Genomic DNA, 22,453 nt, shown 5'->3' with positions numbered 1-22,453 from the left:
GTGAGTGAGAGTGAGTGAGAGTGTGAGTGAGAGTGAGTGAGTGTGAGTCAGTGAGTGAGAGAGTGAGAGTGTGAGTGAGTGAGAGTGAGAGAGTGAGAGTGAGTGAGTCAGTGAGTGAGTCGAACATTTCATTTTTAAAAGGATACCTCTAACATATGAATAGAGATACATGCACGTATGTATGAAAAATAGTTTTAAATCTTTGTTAACATTATTTAATTTTATTTTTTATACACCTATTTTTCATTTATTGAATCTTACCTGACATTTCACATTTATGACAATAGTAAAATATGTGCTGCTTGACTAGTCTGTGCATTAACGGCACACCCTGGCAGTAGCGAGCTCTGAGGTGTGAGGAACGAGTAATACTGGCTGTGAAGACCAAGACTGTGTCAACTTGGCTGTGTCATACTTCTTGGTGTTTTGTCACTTCATGAAATATCTATTTTGCCAGCTTTGTATGAATGAAATTTGACAGTTATGTAATAATGTCCTTCTCTATTCTGTGATCTGAAGTGGCTATCCTCCTTTGTGGCATAGCTCCTAAATTTGTGTATCGACCTGGGCTTTCAACTCTTAACTGTGTTGATAAGTGAGGATTGGGTATATTTGCATTGTGTGATGTACATACTTCATAGAAAATGTTTATTAGTCCCAGGAAAACACAAATTCTGTTCTGAGCTATCACAAGCTATTAAAAACCAAAACGATATTTGTGGAGTTTACTCCAACTCCTGGCAATAGCATATGTTTCTGAGTGGAACTGTGCACCACAGGGTTTTCAATGGCTGATTTTTTTAGAAATACAGCACTATGTTGGGCTGTTAACCTCCAGGTTAGCAGTTCAAAACCAAGAGCCTCTCCACAGGAGAAAGATGGGCTGTCTACTAAAGAGTTACAGTCTCGGAAACTCAGAGCCAGTTCTACCCTGTCATTTAAGGTCACTATGAGTCAGCATCAACTAGATGGAAGTGAGTTATTCAAAAATATTTTTGGAGCTCTAGGCTGTACTTTCATGGCACCTGTGGATAGACTCAAACCTCTAACCTATCACAGTCAAGCATGCTACCCATTTTCACCACGTATGTACTTTGGACATCTCCAGAGACCAGCCCCTAGGGAAGAACGTCATATTTGGTACAATAGAGGAGCAGTGGAAAGAGGAAGGCCCTCAAGGAGATGGATTTTTATAAGTATAGGATATTTTCCACATAACCCACAAAGTTGTTTAATGTTTTTCTTATATACATAATTTCTAAATATTTAACATTTTGAGTCTCACCAATGAGCTATATAATTAATGACACGTTATTTTGCGATTACCATATATTTTCCAGCAATAAAAATATATTGCTAAACAAAATAAATTTTGACAACAAAATATTTATAATTGCTTTGAGAGATGTGCTTTCTAGACTCAAGATACCATGAATACCTTGTTTTTTATCATTTTCAATTTGCTGATACAGAGTAGTAGAATGGTTAAGCGCTCAGCTGGTGGTCTGCATATACCCAGTGACTCCAAAGCGGAACGATGCGGTGATTTGATTCTGTTAGGGTTCCAGCCTCAGAGACCCCATGTCGAAGGTCTCCATTGTCACTGAGGGTCACTATAAATTGAAATCCACTTGACGGCACCTTTCTACACTAAACCGATTCCCTAATGTCTAAATGTTAGCTGAAAAGATAAAATGATCCCTTACACTTAACACTTCTGTTTATATGTAAATATTTTCTACATTTCTACTTCCATAAAAATGTAATTAAAATGATCTTTTGCAAGTAGTTCTAAAATTGCTGAATATTTTCCGGGAAATAAAATAATTTAATCTCATATTGTCCCTCAGAAAAGAAGAATGGAAGCACATGCAAAGTTTGCAGTTCTTTGGCATCTAACAAGAGATCTTCACATAAATAAATCCTCATCTTTTGCACGTTCCTTTGACAGGTTGGTTACTGTCTTCAATTTACATTTTATATTCAGATTTTTCAGTCAGCTTCATATCTTCTTTTCTTAAGTCCTCTGGCTAGTTTGTTTTGGCAGGAGAAATAGAAACCAATTTGCAAAGTTTACAAAGCAAGTTTGCTAATTCCTTTCCTTCACTGGCCAACTTACTCATCAACTCCCTATTTTATGTCAGGCACTATTGTAGATGCCAGGAATGAATTCAGCTTTCCTGCATCTATATCTAAATTCATTGAAATTGCAAATAGACAGTAGATTGTATGCAGTATTTTTCTAGGCCTTATTCTCAATTTTGTACCTCAGCCAGACTTTCAAAAACCTGTAGCTAAATTATCAACCCCTTCCGTTGGTTCAAAGACTTGTAGCTGTCTGATAATGATTATGCTGTTTCTCCTGCCCGACTCAAACCCCCAACAACAGATTTGCACGTACTTCCAAGGAGCTGCCCTTTGTAGATCGGTATTGCTGGAAGGTAGCAGTCTCATTGTAGGTCTCACAGAGTTGACCAGAAATCTCACTCTTTCAGTGCAGGGCAAAATCAATCATGTGCTCTCTGCTGGACATTATTTCAAAGGCTACAGTACAAGCAGTACTATTTTAAAAATTATCCATTTATTGAATTAGAGCCCCCTAAATGACTAGGGCTGACCAAGTACTTTATAAATTCCATCTCTAACCTTGAGGACATTGAGTTGATGACACCTAACAGTAATGAGTTTAACAACCACCCCTTTCTAATCATCTTTCCTTATTTCACAGCTGAGGCAGTAGAGGCCAAGAGAAGGTAAATAGCTTGATCAGGATTACACCACAGTTGAAGTAAAACAGCCCAGATTTTAATCTCTAGTTTTTAAAAATCCTAAGCTACACCTCAGACCTATAATAGAAGGTCTTTCCTTGAATGATCACTTGGCTTTGACTCATGAAGATAACTGGAGTACAGGAGCATAGACTAGCATGTAAAATAGTGTTGATTTGAATGGGGGGTCATATTTGTTGATGTGAATTGGAGTAAGTAATGAAACAACTTATTAAATAAGGTTGTTTTTATTAATATTTATAAAAATAATATATATACTTGTAAAATTTTTTAAAGTTTGTTTTTTCTCCTTTATCTTATATACTGAGATCAGATTATAAAAGTTATCTTAAAGCAGGGTTACTTTAAAATTAATCCATTCAACATAAAAAACCCAACTTATAATGATGTTAATATTAGAAAAAAATTGAATATGGCAACTAAGATAGGTGTTTTGTTTTTTGTTTTAATTGTTGTTGCTTCTTTTAGGTCACTGTTTATCATGTTAGATAGTCTTAACAGTCTAGATGGTTCTACAAGCTCCGTGGGACAAGCCTGGCTGAACCAAGTGCTCCAAAGACATGATATTGCTAGAGTTTTGGAACCACTATTACTTCTCTTGCTTCATCCTAAGACGCAAAGGGTTTCGGTGCAGCGTGTTCAAGCAGAGTGGTACTGGAATAGGGCCCCGTGCTATCCAGAAGAGGATCAAGATAAGCATTTCATGCAAAATTTTGCCTGCAGGAATGGTGAATATCATGTGGAGAGCCAATAGCTTTGTTTGGAATTAAATTTTTAGCAAAAGGGAGGCATGAACACAGCAGCACTTGGCAGGAGAATTGAATGCTGCTATTTTCTATAAGGGCTTCCTTTCTTTCCACTTCATGAATTAACAGTGCTCATGTGGTCCCCAACAAAAAGCAGTTCACCAGTGACCATCTGAGAGAATTGGATCTCTCTTTCCAGCTGATTCTACCAGAGGAGGAGTTAGCCATGGCTCTGATCAGAGACACCACTCTATTTTGATGGAAATGCCTGTAGAACTGATTTTGCAACCCTGGAGCTAATCCTCTAAGGTTCTCTGTGTTCTTCACTAGCAAATAGCATTCTCCTCCATGGTATGAGAAAGCTTGTGATGCTCATACTGTGGAGTCCACACCTTTAAATTACTGAAAGATGCCTCTCTAATGCGCTAGTAACAGCCCTTTCTAGTGGGCTAATTTATTATAGTTTAAGGACACAAGGTACATATCTCATATCTCTTAGCAAGTAACACTTGTTAAGAAGTCATTTCATAAAAAGGTGATTTACCAAGCAGGGAACTCTGCTCAAAAGACATTAACTTCCTCATCACACATCTCTCAGAACAGAGCCTCAACTCCTCTCTAGCTTTTACTGAATCTTCCAAGGTCACCTTCTACGCTACTCATTGCCAGCCATCGCTGTGTTAGTGCCTCACCGCTCATGGTCAGTCTGCCCCTCCAAGACCAATCTTGGTCCCCATTTGTGCTAGTGTGATACCTTCCCCTGAGCATTTCCATGGCATTTGGTTTATGGCCAGCGGTCTTCAAACTTTTTAAACAGGGGGCCAGTTCACTGTCCCTCAGACCCGTTGGAGGGCCAGACTATAGTTTAAAAAAAAAACTATGAACAAATTCCTATGCACACTGCACATATCTTAATTTGAAGTAAAAAATAAAACGGGGCAAAACCATCCGGAGGACTGGATAAATGTCCTTGATGGGCCACATGTGGCCCGTGAGCCGTAGTTTGAGGACCCCTGGTATGATACTATCAGCTTGACACTTGCCTCTTTTCTAAATGACTGTGATCTTCAGAAATTGCCCCTAAAAAATGTACAAAGTGGATTGAATGCATTTCTGATCTCCAACTGATTTTAAATTTGTTAAAGAGGAGCAATGGTGTATCGTCCCCATCACCTCCTCCATTATATCCTGCCTAAGCCACTTCACCATACTAGGTAGTTAATAAAAAGGTGAATTTTATTAAAACCACGGTTATTTACATATTAACTATATATGAATCTTAATTTGAAATCTTAGAAATAATAGAAGTAAAGTATGGCACAGGTAGGAAAATCCAAATTTCGAGATGCAGAAAAAAAGTCTTATATAGGATGGGAAGGACAATTTACTTTTTGCCCAAGTTCAACATTTTCTGTTTATTTGAATTCAATAATTAGCCTACTACAATTGTTGAATTATCTTTACAGTACTAAACTCAATAGTTTATCTACATAGTTTTCTGACTTAAAAGTCTAAAATAATGATAAATTCATAAGAACTTATACAAGAAATGTAAGATCATCATACTAATAATTTACCTTTCTACATTTCAGTTATGCTAATGAATTTTGTATTTTTTCTCTTATGCCAGTAGGTGAAGTGCAGCAACTCATGACATCTACAGGAAATGGTGAAAAGCCACTAACCATGGATGAAATAGAGAATTTCAGTCTCACTGTTAATCCATTAAGTGACAGACTTTCCCTTTTAAGTACCAGCAGTGAGACAATCCCAATGGTTGTCTCTGATTTTGATCTTCCAGACCAACAGATAGAGATACTTCAGAGTTCTGACTCTGGGTGCTCACATTCCTCTGCCGGGGATAACTTGAGTTATGAAGTGGATGCTGAAAATGTGACTGCCCAAGAGGAATCTCAGATGTTGAAGGCAAGCTCACCAGATGATGATGTTCAACAGGTTGTGTTTGACCTTATATGTAAAGTCATAAGTGTCCTTGAAGCAGAATCTGCATCACTTACATCTCAGTTAGAAAAGGAAGTTCAGACACCAGAGTACAGTGGTTTAGAGACAGGTGAGGAGGCCTTGAACAACAATGAAGCCACTCAGCAGGATCAGAGTGGTTTGCTGAGTAATGAAGATTCACAGTTTCTGTCTGTGTCTATGGAGGAAGGCCGTGAATGCATGACAAATGGCATCTCCAGAAATAGCTCCTCACCTTGTATTTCAGGCACCACCCTGACTCTCCATGACTCTTCTGTTGCATCTGTAGAAACCAGATCTCGACAGAGGAGTCACAGTAGTATTCAATTCAGCTTCAAAGAAAAATTACCAGAAAAGATCTCAGAGAAAGAAACAATTGTCAAAGAGTCAGGTAAACAACCAGGAGCAAAACCCAAAGTAAAACTTGCCAGAAAGAAGGATGATGACAAGAAAAGAACTTCGAATGAAAAACTCAAACAAGCCAATGTATTCTTTAGTGATGGTCTGGATTTGGAGAACTGGTATAGCTGTGGAGAGGGAGAGATTTCTGAAATTGAGAGCGACATGGGTTCCCCAGGATCACGGAAGTCTCCTAACTTCAACATCCATCCTCTCTACCAACATGTGCTCCTCTATCTCCAATTGTATGATTCATCGAGGACTCTGTATGCTTTCTCTGCTATCAAAGCCATCTTGAAAACCAATCCAATTGCTTTTGTAAATGCCATTTCAACCACGAGTGTAAACAATGCGTATACCCCTCAGTTGTCTCTACTACAGAATTTATTGGCCAGACATCGGATTTCTGTTATGGGCAAAGACTTTTATAGTCACATCCCAGTGGATTCTAATCATAACTTCCGGAGTTCTATGTACATAGAAATCCTTATTTCACTCTGCTTGTATTACATGCGTAGCCATTACCCAACTCATGTCAAGGTCACTGCACAAGATTTAATAGGCAATCGAGACATGCAGATGATGAGCATAGAAATTTTGACTCTCCTCTTTACTGAGCTGGCAAAAGTAATAGAAAGTTCCGCAAAAGGGTTCCCTAGTTTTATTTCTGATATGCTGTCTAAGTGTAAGGTTCAGAAAGTAATTCTTCACTGCTTGCTGTCATCTATATTTAGTGCGCAGAAATGGCATAGTGAAAAGTTGGCAGGTAAGAACATGGTTGCTGTGGAAGAAGGCTTCTCAGAGGACAGTCTTATCAATTTCTCAGAGGATGAATTTGACAATGGTAGCACCCTCCAGTCACAGCTTCTGAAGGTGCTTCAAAGGCTGATTATTCTAGAACACCGAGTAATGACTATCCCTGAAGAGAATGAGACAGGTTTTGATTTTGTTGTATCTGACCTGGAACACATCAATCCCCATCAGCCCATGACTTCTCTTCAGTATTTGCATGCTCAGCCAATCACATGTCAGGGCATGTTCCTCTGTGCAGTAATAAGAGCTCTTCATCAACACTGTGCTTGTAAAATGCACCCACAATGGATTGGTTTAATCACATCAACTCTGCCTTACATGGGAAAAGTTCTACAGAGAGTCGTCGTTTCTGTGACACTACAGCTTTGCAAAAATTTGGATAACCTAATTCAGCAGTACAAATACGAAACTGCTTTATCTGATCGTAGGTAAGGGTTGATTTTTTTTAAATCATTTACTGGGGGCTCATACAACTCAACACAATCCATACATCCATCCATATGTCAAGTACATTTGTACGTTTGCTGCTATCATCATTCTCAAAACAGTTGCTTTTCACTTGTCCTTGATATCAGCTCATTTTTCTCCCTCCATCCCCGCTCCCTCATGAATCCTTGATAATTTATAAATTATTATTTTGTCGTAACTTACACTGTCTGATGTCTCCCTTCACCCACTTTGCTGTTGTCTGTCCCCCAGGGAGGAGGTTATATGTAGATCATCCTTGTAATTGGTTCCCCTTTTATACCCCACCATCCCTCTACCCTCCCGGTATCGCCATTCTCACTGGTCCTGAAGGGATCATCCATCCTGGATTCCCTGTGTTTCCAGTTCCTATCTGTACCAGTGTACTTCCTCTGGTCTAGCCAGATTTGTAAGGTAGAATTTGGATCATGGTAGTTCGGGGGAGGAAGCATGTAGGAACTAGAGGAAAGTTGTATGTTTAATCGTTGCTACCCTGCACCCTGACTGGCTTGTCTCCTCCCGAGACCCTTCTGTAAGGGGGTATCCAGTTGCCTACAGATGGGCGTTGGGTCTCCACTCTGCACTCCCCTTCATTTACAATGACAATAATTTTTTTGTTCTTTGATACCTGATACCTGATCCCTTCAACACCTCGTTGTCACACAGGCTGGTGTGCTTCTTCCATGTGGACTTTGTTGCTTCTGAGCTAGATGGCCGCTTGTTTAAGACCCCAAATGCTATAACTTTTGATAGCCGGGCACCATCAGCTTTCTTCACCACATTTGCTTATGCACACATTTATCTTCAGTGATCATATCGGCAAGGTGGGCACACACTATGAATTTTTTTCTTTGATACCTGGTCCCTTCTACACCTTATGGTCATACAGGCTGGTGTGCTTCTTCCATGTAGGCTTTGTTGCTTCTGAGCTAGATGGCTGCTTGTTTACCTGCAAGCCTTTAAGAACCCAGATGCTATATTTTTTGATAGCTGGTCACCATCACCTTTCTTCACCACATTGCTTATGCACACCTTTGTCTTCAGCAATCATGTTGGGAATGTGTGCATCACGGAATGCCAATTTAATAGAACAAAGTGTTCTTGCATTAAGTACTTGAGTGGAGGTCCAGTGTCCATCTGCTGGTAAGGATTGATTTTTATCTTGTCATTGGCATTTTTTACATGACGGCTTAAACTTCTAAAACATCAGTCACAATTCAACTAAATGAGTGATAATCAATAGACTGCAAATAGTTTGACATTTTCACAAAGAAGAAAATCCAGTTTACCGTGGGAGGAGAATAATTAATGGAACTTGCCCTCATCTTTTCTGCAGAGTTCATCTCTTGTTCTATTATATTTTATGATTCCCTCCCCTTTTCATTCCCCAATCCTCCAATCTCTCTCCCTTGTAGGTACTTAATGTTTGATGAATGACCTTGGAAATGCATAACTTTTTAGAAAAACTATAGTCATGTTTGCTTTAGGTGTATGTTTTAAATTGACATAAACCGTATTTTGCTTTTAAAAAATCAGTTTGAGTGTCAAGGAAAGTATAAGCATTGGGACAAGAAAAGAGAAAGATTGGGAAAAGGAAGGAATATTTAAGCACACCTTTTTTTTTTTTTTACATTTTATTAGGGGCTCACACAACTGTTATCCCAATCCATACACACATCAATTGAAGCACACCTTTTTTTTCCTCCCAAGCTGATACTCCTTTTGACTGAGCTGACGAAAGTCAGCTCCACAGAGAGTGTGCCTAAGCATCAATTCTTTGGCCATTGATTTCTTGTGTAGGTTTGGTAGCACATTTCATGTGTGTCCTTAGCCCATGTTCAAAATGGTTGTTACTGTTCAGAGCCATTGAGTTGGCTCCAACTCTTAAATCTGTGGGAAATTAGTCAAATGTTTACATATTAGCATCTGATTTTTCTCTAGTGTAACCTCAGCTACAGCAGAGAGCGAGCTGCCTAGGCTAGTATTTTTATGCCTGTCATTCATCAGTTGCTAGAGAGTCACTGCTATGTTTGTTTAACCAGAAATCAGTTGCCAGTAAGTAAATTCATTGTGTAGAATTTGTAGCCCCAAAGAACCATTGTGTATTTATTGCCACTCTTTATTTTATAGAATAGGAACTAAAATTCTCCAGTATATTATTTAATCTCATAATTGTTGAGCAGCAATTGGGTGCCTTACACATGCTGAATATTTATCAGGAACAAAACACTTTGCCATGGCAAAACATGTGTTAAAATGAACACATTTTATTTCAGGCCTTTGTGGATGGCATCAGTTATTCCACCAGATATGATTCTTACTCTGTTGGAAGGCATCACAGCTATTATCCATTACTGTTTGTTGGATCCAACTACCCAATATCACCAGGTAAGACTGCATAAATATTTTTTTCCTTCGTAAAGACTATGCAGTCTAAAAAATTCCCATTTGTAAACCTCAGTAAATGATAATATATCCAACCCCCTACCCCCTCTCAATTTTAATAGCTTCTGGTCAATGTAGACCAAAAACACTTGTTTGAAGCCCGTAGTGGGATCCTCTCCATTCTTCATATGATCATGTCCTCTGTGACTTTGCTGTGGAGTATCCTGCATCAAGCTGATTCTTCAGAAAAGATGGCTGTTGCTGCTTCTGCATCGGTTACCACGATTAATCTTGGAGCCACAAAGGTTAGAAAAAAGACGCTTAGGCTGTAGTGTTCAAGATTGTGTATAGGGCTTTCCTAATGATTATTTTGAGAATTTGTGAATAACTGAGTGGTATGTATGACACTGGTAGCATAGTGGTTATGAAACCCCTGGTGGTATTATAGTAGTTGGTTATGCAGTAGTCTATAAACTGCAAGGTCGGCAGTTTGAAACCAGCTGCCACTCTGGAGAAAGACGTGGGTTTCTACCTTGTCCTACAGGGTTGCTGTAAGATGTAATCGACTCGATGGTAGTGACTGATGTATGACACTGCACTGGTTGGTTGTCAAATAATTTTTTATACTTTGAGATATGATTAACATACCACAAAATCCACCTATTTTTAAGTATACAATCCAGTAATTTAGAGAGTTGTGAAACTATCTCCACTTCTAATTTTATATCCTATCAATGCAACAAGATTTCTTGTGCCCATTTATAGTCACTCCTTCCCCTTCTGTCCCCAGTCTACCACTAATTAGATAGATTTCTCTCTTTTGGGTATTTTATATAAGTGGAATCATACGAAGTGCCTTTTGTGTTTAGCTCCTTCTCTATTGTATAATGTTTTGAGGTTCATTTGGGGATTTATTTATCCATAGTGTGATATACATCAGTACTTTGTTCCTTTTTAAGGCTTTTTTTTTTTTTTTTTTTTTAAAGATCCCTGGATAGCACAAGCAGTTAGTGATCAGCTGCTGATCTAAAGGTTGGCCATTCAAACTCACTCTGCAGTGCTGCAGAAGATGGGCAATCTGCTTGTATAAAGATTAACTGAAAACCCAATCCACAGTCATAGAGTCCATTCTTACTCATACAGGGAGGGCCTTTATAGATTTTCTGAAACTGTTCATCTTTACAGGGGTCTCATCTTGCATCTATGGAACAGCTGGTGGATTTGAACTAGCAACCTTGCAATTAGCAGCCAAATGCTTAACCCACAGAGCCACTTTTTTTGCTAAGAAAATCTTAATGGGTCAGTTTTACCCAGTAACAAATGGGACTGCTAGGAGTGGGACTGACTTTATGACAGTGGGTTTGGTTTGGTTTGAGTTGACATGTTAATAAAACCTTCTTTGAAAACAATTTAGTAGCATGGATAGAGCTCTTTAAACAATTCAGAATTTTGACTTACAATCTATTTTAGAAATAAATTCCAATGCAATCAAAATTAGTCAAGAGGCACATTTATGTAAAAGATTTTTTAAAAGACTTTGCAAATGTAATGGAATGCATACACACACTCAGTTTATTATTCAATGGCAATAAAGACAGAATTTACATAAGCTGTAGGGAAATTATTAAATAAATTATCCTTTCAGTGTTACATTAGGTAGCCATTAAAAATTATGGTTTTGAAGAATTACTGGATGGAACAGGGCTCAAAATTCTAATAAAACAGATGTTAAATAATTGAACAAACATTCCATTTGTAACTCTATAAAAAATATTACCCAGGAAAAGGAATAAGGGAAGTTAATCAATGTGTTAATAATGATTATCTCTGGATAATGGGATCAAGTGTTAACTTTTTTAAATCTCTCTTTATACTTTTGGTATTTTCCCAATTTCTACTTTACCTTGATAGAAAGATGGTGTAATTACTTAAGAGTGTACTATGTTGTATCAAATTGTCAAGTTGACATCCCTTAACTGCCTATTCTGACCTCTAAATATGATGCCCGAGATTTAGGAGTTACAGAGAGACACCTGCAGAATTACGGGAAGGGAAGGAGGAAAACCATTAGAAAATGTTGTCAAACACTTATATTTGCACTAAATTCTTTTTTTCTTTAATTCCATTAAAATTTTCAGTAATTAGTTTTTTTCTCAACAAAGATTTTGCATCAAAATGTAATAAACTGAATTTTGCAACACTTTTTCTATTCTCTCATCACAGTAAATAGACGATTGAATTTGGCTAACTGGCAGTTGTCAATTTATAAGATTTTTACGTTCAAAATTAAAATGGCCCCGGTAACCTCTCTTAGCACTATTTAAAGTTCCTTTACTGTTACTCAGGCTAGAAAACACTTAAATTGCATATTATCGTTAGTTGCCATTGAGCCAACACTGACTCCTGCAGCACTTTGGATACCAGATTGAAACGTTTGACCTGCCCTCCTCCATATGCATGACCATCAGTAACCAGACAATACTCTCGGGATCCAAGGATTTCACTACCTAATTTTCAGAAATAGGTCACTAAGCCTAATTTTAAAAAAAGAAAACACTAAAAACTGAAAGTACAATTTAGTTCATAATTTAAATTTTTATAAAAATTGGGGGAGGTGTTGCTTGTACTTTTTTTTTTTAATGTAGGTGTTTTCATTTAACCTAACATTGGCTTAACCTCTTTTAGAACTTGAGACAACAGATTCTTGAATTATTGGGCCCCATCTCAATGAATCATGGTGTTCATTTTATGGCTGCCATCGCGTTTGTGTGGAATGAAAGGCGACAGAACAAAGCTACCACCAGGACAAAGGTGTGTATTTAACTACTTAGACCTTTTTTTTTTTTCCATTTAGTAAACATTTGGAAAAAACATACTGATGCTCAGCTCTCCATTAGTTGCAGTGGGAGTGAGAGGGGATGGGAGTTGAAAAGCAACACAGTTCCTGTATAGTTTAGATAAGACTTGTTATGTTGCAATATGTATATATTAAAATTTTTAGTTATTACTGTTATTTTTAGAGTAGAAAAGGCTGGTATATAATGCTACCAAAGGGGGCCCACTTCCTACTACAGAACCACAGGCATCCTCAGGGAGTAGAAGTACCAGGTACTTTAAAGGCAGCTTTGGGATGGATTGAAATTTCGACTGTTGGTTTAAATTTGTAAAAGGAGCAGTAGACCCCTGCCAGATCACTTTTACCCCACCCAGCCACTATCTACTTCTCCTACCCCAACACGAGATTGAAGTCGTGCTTGAAATTTTGGGTGCCATCTAAGGAACTCGAATTAGAAATACTTCACAATATATAATTACATTTTGTTTTTTTGTGATTAATCACTGTGCTTTAATTTTGTTAAATTTGTAACAATAAAAATACATCCTGCATGTCAGATATTTACATGATGATTCATAACAGTAGTAAAATTACAGTTATGAAGTAGCAACGAAAATAACTTTATGGTTGGGGGTCACCACAACAGGAGGAACTGTATTAAAGGGTTGTGGCATTAGGAAGGTTGAGAACCACTTGCATGAACTGTTAGGAGGGTTTATTTTAAATCTCCCTCAGGAATGTTGAGGATTCCTATCTTTGGGACATGGCATAACAAGAAACAAGATGTACAGCTACTGAAGTTCTTGCATCCCTTGACAACAACAACAAAAACAAAACCTGGGTCCCTTTCACCACACAGGGAAGCCTCTCTATCCATTAGTCTTGACCACCAATAAAGGACCATCACACTGATTTTTTTCCTTTTTTAAAGAAATCACAGTGTTAAATAGCACATTGAGACTTTGGGACTCAATCCTGAGGTTCTAGTTATGGCTTCTGCACTCACATGTGACCTTAGAGTAGAACTACTACTTGAGTTATAATGAAGAGTCAGTGTGTACTCATGTATAAAGCACTTCGATTAATGGCTTGCATGTAATAAGCCTTCTGTAAATATTAACTATATTATTATTATGTACACTAAATTATGAATAGAAAACCAATGATTAACAGTGTCATGAAGAAAAACCTCCTTTATTACAAAGACCTGAATATTATTAGATAAAATCTAATAAAAAAAAATAATGCAGGGCATAGAATAAATTGTAAATAATAGAAGTCCTGCCAATTAAAGAGACGAAACAACATTGCATCCATGATAAAGGAGGAGTCTATGAAAAAGGGTATTCGAAAACATTTAAAACTTCTTGGGAAATTAAAAAATGTTATAGCATGAAGAAAGCAAAATCAGTAGGTCGTTTTAAAATAGATAAATAAAAAGAATACAAATTTTAGGTGATGTAAAATCGAATTAAGGGGGTAAAAACTTGAGCATTTCTGGAGCCGCAATTCTTTTGCAGAAAGAACCAAAAAGAGGATGTGAAAATATCAGAGATAGAGTACAAGAAAATTCCCCAGAGGTTAAATATATTTCCAGACTGTGCCCAGCACTGTGGAGGAAAAAAACAAATCCAAACCAAGTCATATCAGCATGTAGTTTTATGAATAGGAATAAAGATCCTAAAATCCTCTCAAGAAAAAAAACAAACCACTGGGTACCATTCAAGAGAATGATAATCAAAAGCCACATGGACATTTTTATGATATGTCATTAATTTTCCTGTATAATTCTATACCAAACCAAAGCATTGTTAGTCTTGCACTCACCACCACCACCACCCTTTTCCAATGTTAAAAAAGGCCATTTTCCTCAGTCACAAGAAGATGCTGCTCCTCCCAAAAGGAGGAATAAGAGAAAAGAGAAAGACTTGATTTAAGCAACACAGATTTCAACAATGAGAAAAGCAAATATACTCTCAGAATGGTGGCTGTAAAGAAAAAGCAAGATGATGATGTGTAGTAAGCCTAGAGAGGCTCAATCCAGGGTAGAGTGGAAAGGCATGACAAATGTCCCAGTAGGTGGAGGAGTGGGGTGGGGTGGTAAGTGAGTATACCTACACCTATAATTAGGAAATGTTTAAAACTTTTCACATTTGGGAAAAAATTTATCCCATAGAGAAAATCAAGCAGAAAATGGTAGTTCATTAATTCTAGGAAAAGCAAAATGTTACACAAGAAGTGCAATACAAAGCCCTGCCATGAAGGTCAGACTACCATTGGCTATTGGTTTTGAGGAAAGCAGGCAGTTACCTCTTCTGTTTCTGAAGTCCGAAGTCAATAGAGAACATGGGGAAATAGAATCATGAAATAGAGGGGAAACGATAGAAAAGAACTGAAAGCATTACATGTGTTTGCATTGAGACGGGAAAGGGAAGGGCAAGGTACTACTGTCGTCTTGTGTGAATATACTTCATACTTTTAAATGATAAATATATTAAAAATAGGTTTTGCCTAGTTCAGTGACTCGAAAAATAGAAATTTTTATTTTAATAGGAGTCCATAAAATAATCTCTTAATTTTGCTATTCAAGAAAATTATAAACACATGCATGCAATGATTTGTTACTCAGGTCATTCCTGCAGCCAGTGAAGAACAGCTTTTACTAGTGGAATTGGTTCGTTCAATCAGTGTCATGAGAACCGAAACTGTTATCCAGACTGTGAAAGAAGTTTTAAAGCAGCCCCCAGCCATAGCAAAGGACAAGGTAAGAAAAGACATTTCTTTTTTTTCCTTTCTTTTCAATCATTTTATTTAGGCCTTGTACAACTTATCACAATCCATACATCTATCCATTGTGTCAAGCACATTTGTACATTTGTTACCATCATTATTTTCAAAACATTTTCTTTCTACTTGAGTCCTTGGTATCAGCTCCTTATTTGTTCCCCTCCCTCCCTCATGAACCCTTGATAATTTATAAATTATTATTTTTTCAATTTTTGATTCAGACTACTGTTGATAGGTAAGACATATTTTTTGTCCCATCTGCCCTTTTAACTATAGTATGGATGCCCGAAGGAGCCCTCCTGGCATCACAAGTTAGGTGTCGGGCTATGGACCACAAGTTCAGTGATTAAAGCCACCAGCTACTCCACAAGAGAATTATGGGGCCGTCCTCTGCCATAAAGATACAGCCTCAAAAACTCACTGTGATGTCGCTACCATTCAGAATCCACTGATGACATTGGGGCTGGTTTGGGTTTTACTAACGGCAAAGATGATTCCATGGGGCCCTAACACTGTTGTAATTACAACAATTATTAACACCCTCTCTGATTTGTTACGATCAACTTTCCTATAGCTAATAAAAATCTATTCATGATTTCTCCCTCTCTACATGTACACCCAAGAAAGTCAAGAACCATGAACAATTCTAAGAGAAGGTGTTTCTGATCACGGAACACACACGGGGCTAGAATGTGAGCTCAGCTTTCCTCCGTTGCTGCTACTTTCATAGCATCTTTATTTTTATGTTTTCTGAATGAATCTCCAAATTTTGTAAACTATGCCAAATTTTGCCATAACCCAGTTCTGGGCAGTGTCTTGTTATTTCTTGGCCACATACAAGGCTGAGCTCTGGGTTCATAGAGATGGGAGTACAACCAGTTCTGTGCTCACAGTGCTTTGTCTTTAGCTAGGCAGACACAAAAGCCAATACTTAGTAAAGTTATAGACTTTCCTACATATTTTGCTTTTTGTCCCAGAAATAACTAAGAGGTCATATTGTCTTGGAATATATTTACAAACTATAAACATTAGATTTTAAGCCAAACCAAAATAAACCTAATCACATTCCTAAAACAATCATTACATATATTTTAAATATCCAAATTGTGTTTATTATTATTATGGAATTGACAGTGAGAAAAAGTGTATTTGTGTGTTAAAAATCAGTTTTGCTATCAACACTTTACTAATTTCCTTACTATTCTTAGTATTTCTGGGTCATTTGTCATGAGATTTTAATTTGTATGTCAAAGCGTTAATTCTGCATTATATTTGAAACATCTAATTGTGCCAGACATTGAGTTAAGCATGAGGAAGTAACAGAGTTAAAACTCAGTTCCCTCCTTCCCAAACAATTGCCCCCCTTGTCTCAGGCTACTATGGTCCGTGTCCATTAGACATTTGGTTTTCCTTGTATGCTAAAGGGAGAACCCTTGTATGCTAAAGGGTTTTCCTTGTATGCTAAAGGGAGAAGCTGAAGAAAATTTTAAAACTAAAAAGGAACAGATTGGCACATAGGAGTAGTATGATGATACATCAGTATCATCTTCATGCCTATTACTGATTTTGAAGAGCAGATGTTTCTTTTTATTACATGTTATATATCAAATAAAGCACGATTTTAATTTAATTTCATTTTTCATTATTAGGAATTGGTGCAGTTTTGAACTAGCTACACACATGTAACAGATATGTATAGTAAAATAGAATTGAATTCACAGTTAATAAAAATTCCAACCTGATTGTGAAAGCACCAAAAATAGTCTAGATGCTTTAAAAGTAAAAGCATCATTTAAAATTGTATATTTGAGTATTATCTTTCTGATCTGTGGGAGGAAAAATTGAGAATCCTTTAATTTCATCCATCTATTTTTAACTTTTAAAATAGCTCTTGTGTTAAGTTTCCTGTAATAAGTGAAAGAGATTTTTTACGTGCTTTTGTACAATTTTCATTTCAATTATATTTATTTTTATTAAACATTAGCAGTAAGATGCAGAGTAGCTGCCACAATGAAATATCAAAGGCACCATTTTTCTTCACTGTAAAATTGATTTCTTTTGTTTATAGAAACATCTTTCTTTGGAAGTCTGCATGCTTCAGTTTTTCTATGCTTATATTCAAAGGTAAGATAATTGATGTGGATTTCTCCTTGTTAACATTAGTCATTAGTAAAAGTTAGGGAATCTGGAAGAGAAACGCCTGAATTCTTTGAAGGGTTGATCATTTTTTTCCTCCCTAAATTTTAAAGAACAAATACTAGGAACAGAAGAATGTTCTTTTGGGATATTATACAAGTCAGTGACCCAGCCATGCACATCCTGCTAGCCTAAAGGCCTGCATTTATATTCTATGTATCGAAACACAGGACTTAAAACAAAACAAAAAACATTTAAAGGTAAAAACTAAATCCTACACTTGTAACCATACATAGTGCCACTGAATCTATTAGTGTTTGATCTGTGAGGATGTGGCAATCTAACAAAAAGATTAGAGGGATGATGATGTGAAAATAATATTTTGGTTATGGTATTCTAGTTTTGTATTTAGCTAATCAGACAAGATTTATTTGATTTTGGTTTTGATAACTTATTTGAGAATCTGAATCCTAATCTTTCCTGTAGTATAATTCCATTTTAATCGCCAAATTTGTCATCTATTTGTGCTACAACTAACATTTCTAAAGTTTGCATATTTATTGTATTTAAACAGATTGTGACTGGGAACAAGGGCTTCCTAAATCTGAATTTTAGGCATAGAGAGGGTTAGGTTTAAGGTCAGGGTAAAAGAAAAATAACTTTAATTTCTTCACCGGTGAGAGAATGGTGTTCATGATAAAGTGACAATTTTCCCTAAGGTATGAAAGAAAAAACTAATATAAGCGGGAAGTTGAGAGTATAGGGGAGGGAGTAGATGCCTGTGATGCGAGAAGCTGAACAGATATTGCAGTTGAATTTTACTTTTGAGAGTTCATGTAATTAAAAATGTGGATCTGTAGTAAAGTTTCTAGATTATTAGATCACAAGGGGTATTATCAAATGTTTAGTTTTATATGAGTAGAAAACACAAGACCCTTAGGAATTTTATTCCATCATACTCTATAAAAGTTTAGGGATGCTTCAAAGAAATTAGTAGGAAAATATATTGAAGATACAAAGGAAATTAAAGTTTACTATGAATTTCTATTGATATGAATTGTCTTTATGTTACAGGATTCCAGTGCCTAGTTTAGTGGATAGCTGGGCATCACTGTTGGTACTTCTGAAAGACTCTATACAGCTGAGTCTTCCAGCGCCAGGGCAGTTTCTTATCCTAGGGTAAGTAATGTCCCTTAATAAGATTTCAAATAAAAGGATAATGTCCATTGTCCTAATTGTTAAATAACAGGTATTTTGGGTGACATCTGGTTTCTCTCTTTTCAAAGGGTATTCAAGGTGCAGAACTAGACATAGTATAATATGAAGCTGGTTAAAAAGGGGGGTAGGTGATGTGTTTATATATATGCAAAATATAAATGCATTATCATAAATCAGTTAACAGAAGTTACCTTCAGAGGGACCTGTAAGATTGAAAGCGGAGTTGTGTTGAAGGGAAACAAAGAGAAGGTAGCTTAAACGCTGTGCTCTGAACATGAGGAAGCTCGGGAAAGGCCTTTTTTCCTCTGCCATGGAGTTTCCTGGTCTTTGTTAGTAATTTGTGTAATTGTTTGATTCATGACCTCCAGGATCCCTTCCAGTTACTATCCTTTCTCTTAAAGATAATCGCTATTTTGATTTTTAACACCATTGTTAAATTTTGCTTAATTTTTTAACTACACCCACTGCTGTGAAGTCAATTCCAACTCATAGCAATCCTACAGGACAGAATTCCGCCTTTGGATTTCTGAGCGTTTAAAAATCTTTACAGTCATAAACGGTCAACAGCCTCATCTGCCTCCCGCAGAGTGACCGGCAGGTTCTGACTGCCAGGCTTGTGGTTCGCGGCAAAATGCGGAACCCACCCACCAGAGGTCTTTTTTGAACTCTGTGTCTAAATGTAATATATGAGAGGGCTTCAAAGAGTTTGTGGAAAATTTTCATTCTCTTTTAACTCCATGTTTTTCAAACCTTTAGGAGCCTCCTAATATTTTACTTTGTATTTGGCTTCTTTCCCAAATGTGAGGTTGGTTCAGTCATGGAATTTTATATAACTAAAGCGTATTCATTTTTGTTGCCGCACATTTGATTCTTTCTAGTTTTTACTTTTAAATGATAACTGCTATGAACATTCTTGTACGTGTCTTTTTATGCATATGTGTATGAGTTCATTTGAATCATAGAATATAGGTGGAAATTGAGGCCACAAAATCGCCTTGCTCAATGTGAGAAAGTAGATTGCATCATCTTTCTAGAATAATATTTCATCTTTCTGTTTCTTTTAGGGTCTTGAATGAGTTTATTATGAAAAACCCTAGTTTAGAAAATAAAAAAGACCAAAGAGATCTTCAGGTAAGGCATTCTGGACTGAGTGGTTTCCAGAAGGGTGCATCTGACAGTGCCCTCACCTTTAATGTGGCCAGAACGACTCAGATCCTTCACGTTTACTGCAACTCAGTAACATTGCATGATTTTGTGAGAATCATTGTGTCTCCTCTATGAACAATGTAAGCCATAACTAGTGCGTAGTGAGAGCAAATGTATTCGTGTTTCTCCCACATTTATTTAGGATGTCACACATAAAATAGTGGATGCAATTGGTGCCATTGCTGGTTCTTCTTTGGAACAGACAACATGGCTGCGGCGCAATCTTGAAGTTAAAGCTTCTCCCAAAATAATGGTGGATGGAAGCAATTTGGAATCCGATGTTGAAGGTATTACTCTCAAATATCAGGTTTTATCCTTGTAGGATTTTAAGAACTTATTTTAACCAGCGGTTTAAGTAGTCCTATAAAATCATCTTCTTTTGCATGGTTAGTACACGACTCTGCTGAGTGGGAAGTCCCTAACTGTGCATTTTCCTTACCTTTTTCTTACATAGATATGTTGTCACCTGCAGTGGAGACCTCCAACATAACTCCCTCTGTCTATAGTGTTCATGCCCTGACATTGCTCTCTGAGGTAATATTCAACAAGGTTTTTGCTTTGTTTTTTCAATAAGAACTTTCCTCTAAATAATATTACAACTAAATATATTAGCAAATAATTTTATAGAGGAATTTTAATTTAAAATATAATTTCATACTTCAAATGACTATATAAAATTAACCAATTATTACCTGATCTGAATTCAGTTTGTCTCATTTATTAAGTATCATTATAATGATTTTAGCTATTCTTCCCTCTCCATTAAAGTTTAAAAATATATTTTTAAGAGGAAAACTGCTTGTTTGGTGACAATATGGAAGAGTAGAAGTGGTACAGGTACCCTTGCTACTGCCTAGCACTTGCTAGTTTACCAAACACTTACACTTACATTGTCTGGCATGCTCTCTTTTTATGCTCTGTTGGGTCACTGTGAATCACCATCCGCTTGATGACAGTGGGTGTGGGTTTAGTTTAGGCTACAGCCTTGCAAGTGGTTTTGGTTTTCCCGTTCCAGAAGTGAATCTTGAGCGCCTCTCAAAGGTTAGGACAACGTGACTAGGCCAAATTGCTGTTAAATGATAGTTAAACTGGAGCAGCCCGGTTTATGTGCTTTCTCCCAAGTCATAATTTAACATAAGGAAGAGAGGATGCTGAGTTTATAGTCCTGTTTTGCTGTTGATTTTCTGTGTCGTATTAGGTTCTTGACCTTTTTTTCCTGAATTTCCCTATCTCAGTTGGAAATGGTAGAATTTTCCCTTATTTATATACTGTCATTTTATAATGGACCGAAAAAAGTAATGGCAGAAACTATTAATATAAAAATGATTTGTGGAAATCTAATTCTAGGTTTTGGGGTTGTTGTTGTTATTTTAAGGCATGTAGGTTTTCTTTCAGTTAGAAAAAAATATTCCTTTGGAGGAGATCAGTTTTAGCTCATAGATTATACTGAGTTTCTTTTTTTGTGTTTCGTAGGTTTTGGCTCATCTTTTGGATATGGTTTTCTACAGCGACGAGAAGGAACGGGTGATTCCGTTGCTTGTAAATATTATGCACTATGTTGTACCCTACCTCCGAAACCACAGGTATTATTATTATTTGCATAGACGTCTTAGATTGTTAGCCTGTCAAAAACAACTTGTCTTCTCATATTACCATTTTTAGAATTAGGACAAAATGACATTGTTTTTGCCTTGTCTTATAATGATAAAACCTATTTAGATAGGATTTCATCATAGTGCCTTCTATGTTTTTTTCTTGTCATTGTCTTGCATAAAGCAGACACCTACATGTAACTTGATATGATGACTAAAATGATAGCATGCAGGTTTAGGTGAGTTATCTTTTCCCTTCTAGTGCACATAATGCCCCAAGTTATCGAGCCTGTGTTCAGCTGCTTAGCAGTCTTAGTGGATACCAGTACACACGGAGAGCTTGGAAGAAAGAAGCCTTTGACCTCTTTATGGATCCCAGTTTCTTTCAGATGGATGCGTCATGTGTTAATCAGTAAGTTGTTGTCTTGCTTTTATCTAACACGATCAAGCATCTCCAAAACTCTGTTGAACTCAACTATTATTTCAAAAAATTTTTCTTTACTAGTAACACCACCAACATTAAAATCTTAGTTACAAGAATCCTTGTTTCTTTCAGTTGGAGAGCAATTATGGATAATTTGATGACACATGATAAGACAACATTTAGAGATTTGATGAGTGAGTATTGTAGGATAAGAACTCAAATAGTGTTTTTCCTATACACAATTGATTATTACTGTCTACTTTGCTTGTTTTCTGGAAATGATTCGATTAGCTTCTTGTCAAGTTATACTTAAGCCTAACAGAGCTTAAGGATAAATGGTGGAAAGAAAGATTCATGCCTGACTTTAACTGGGTTTTTGCCAGCATAATGCCTTGTACATACTATGGTGATAAGTCAGATGGTATTGTTATTAGGGTTCTAGCTCATTTATATTTGGGCTTATTACAAACAAGGCATATTTAAATATGTTTCTATGATCAGTGGATGGCTTCAGACAACTCTCACAGTAACACAGCTGTATTATGCATATTCGGGTGCCCTTAAAAGAAAAAAATATATTATTTTTTAAAATTACTTTATCGGGAGCTCGTACAACTCTTATCACGATCCATGCATACATCCATTGTGTCAAGCACATTTGTACATTTGTTGCCATC

At 36.8% G+C, this 22,453-nt stretch overlaps 1 protein-coding gene across 9 annotated transcripts in view; it reads left to right on the top strand.

The window, feature by feature from the left end:
- The window catches only part of DOP1A (DOP1 leucine zipper like protein A), a 101,937-nt gene that overhangs the window by 58,265 nt on the left and 21,219 nt on the right, over positions 1 to 22,453 (top strand). For all 9 annotated transcript variants that reach the window (XM_045294485.1, XM_045294484.1, XM_045294483.1 and 6 more), the window contains 15 exons: positions 1,851 to 1,951; positions 3,258 to 3,517; positions 5,166 to 7,155; positions 9,469 to 9,580; positions 9,700 to 9,882; positions 12,263 to 12,388; positions 15,043 to 15,177; positions 17,269 to 17,324; positions 18,411 to 18,515; positions 19,619 to 19,685; positions 19,903 to 20,047; positions 20,215 to 20,294; positions 21,234 to 21,343; positions 21,615 to 21,764; positions 21,909 to 21,970. In XM_045294485.1, the coding sequence (XP_045150420.1) occupies positions 1,851 to 1,951; positions 3,258 to 3,517; positions 5,166 to 7,155; positions 9,469 to 9,580; positions 9,700 to 9,882; positions 12,263 to 12,388; positions 15,043 to 15,177; positions 17,269 to 17,324; positions 18,411 to 18,515; positions 19,619 to 19,685; positions 19,903 to 20,047; positions 20,215 to 20,294; positions 21,234 to 21,343; positions 21,615 to 21,764; positions 21,909 to 21,970 (3,682 nt within the window). The remainder of the gene's footprint in view (positions 1 to 1,850; positions 1,952 to 3,257; positions 3,518 to 5,165; positions 7,156 to 9,468; positions 9,581 to 9,699; positions 9,883 to 12,262; positions 12,389 to 15,042; positions 15,178 to 17,268; positions 17,325 to 18,410; positions 18,516 to 19,618; positions 19,686 to 19,902; positions 20,048 to 20,214; positions 20,295 to 21,233; positions 21,344 to 21,614; positions 21,765 to 21,908; positions 21,971 to 22,453) is intronic.

The sequence above is a fragment of the Echinops telfairi genome, unplaced genomic scaffold (genome assembly GCF_000313985.2).
Source record: "Echinops telfairi isolate 266 unplaced genomic scaffold, ASM31398v2 ScPeMD7_3533;HRSCAF=4204_0, whole genome shotgun sequence".
In the NCBI taxonomy this organism is placed as follows: Eukaryota; Metazoa; Chordata; class Mammalia; order Afrosoricida; family Tenrecidae; genus Echinops; species Echinops telfairi.
Note: the sequence above shows the minus strand (reverse complement) of the source record. Positions and strands in the feature narration are given on the sequence as shown.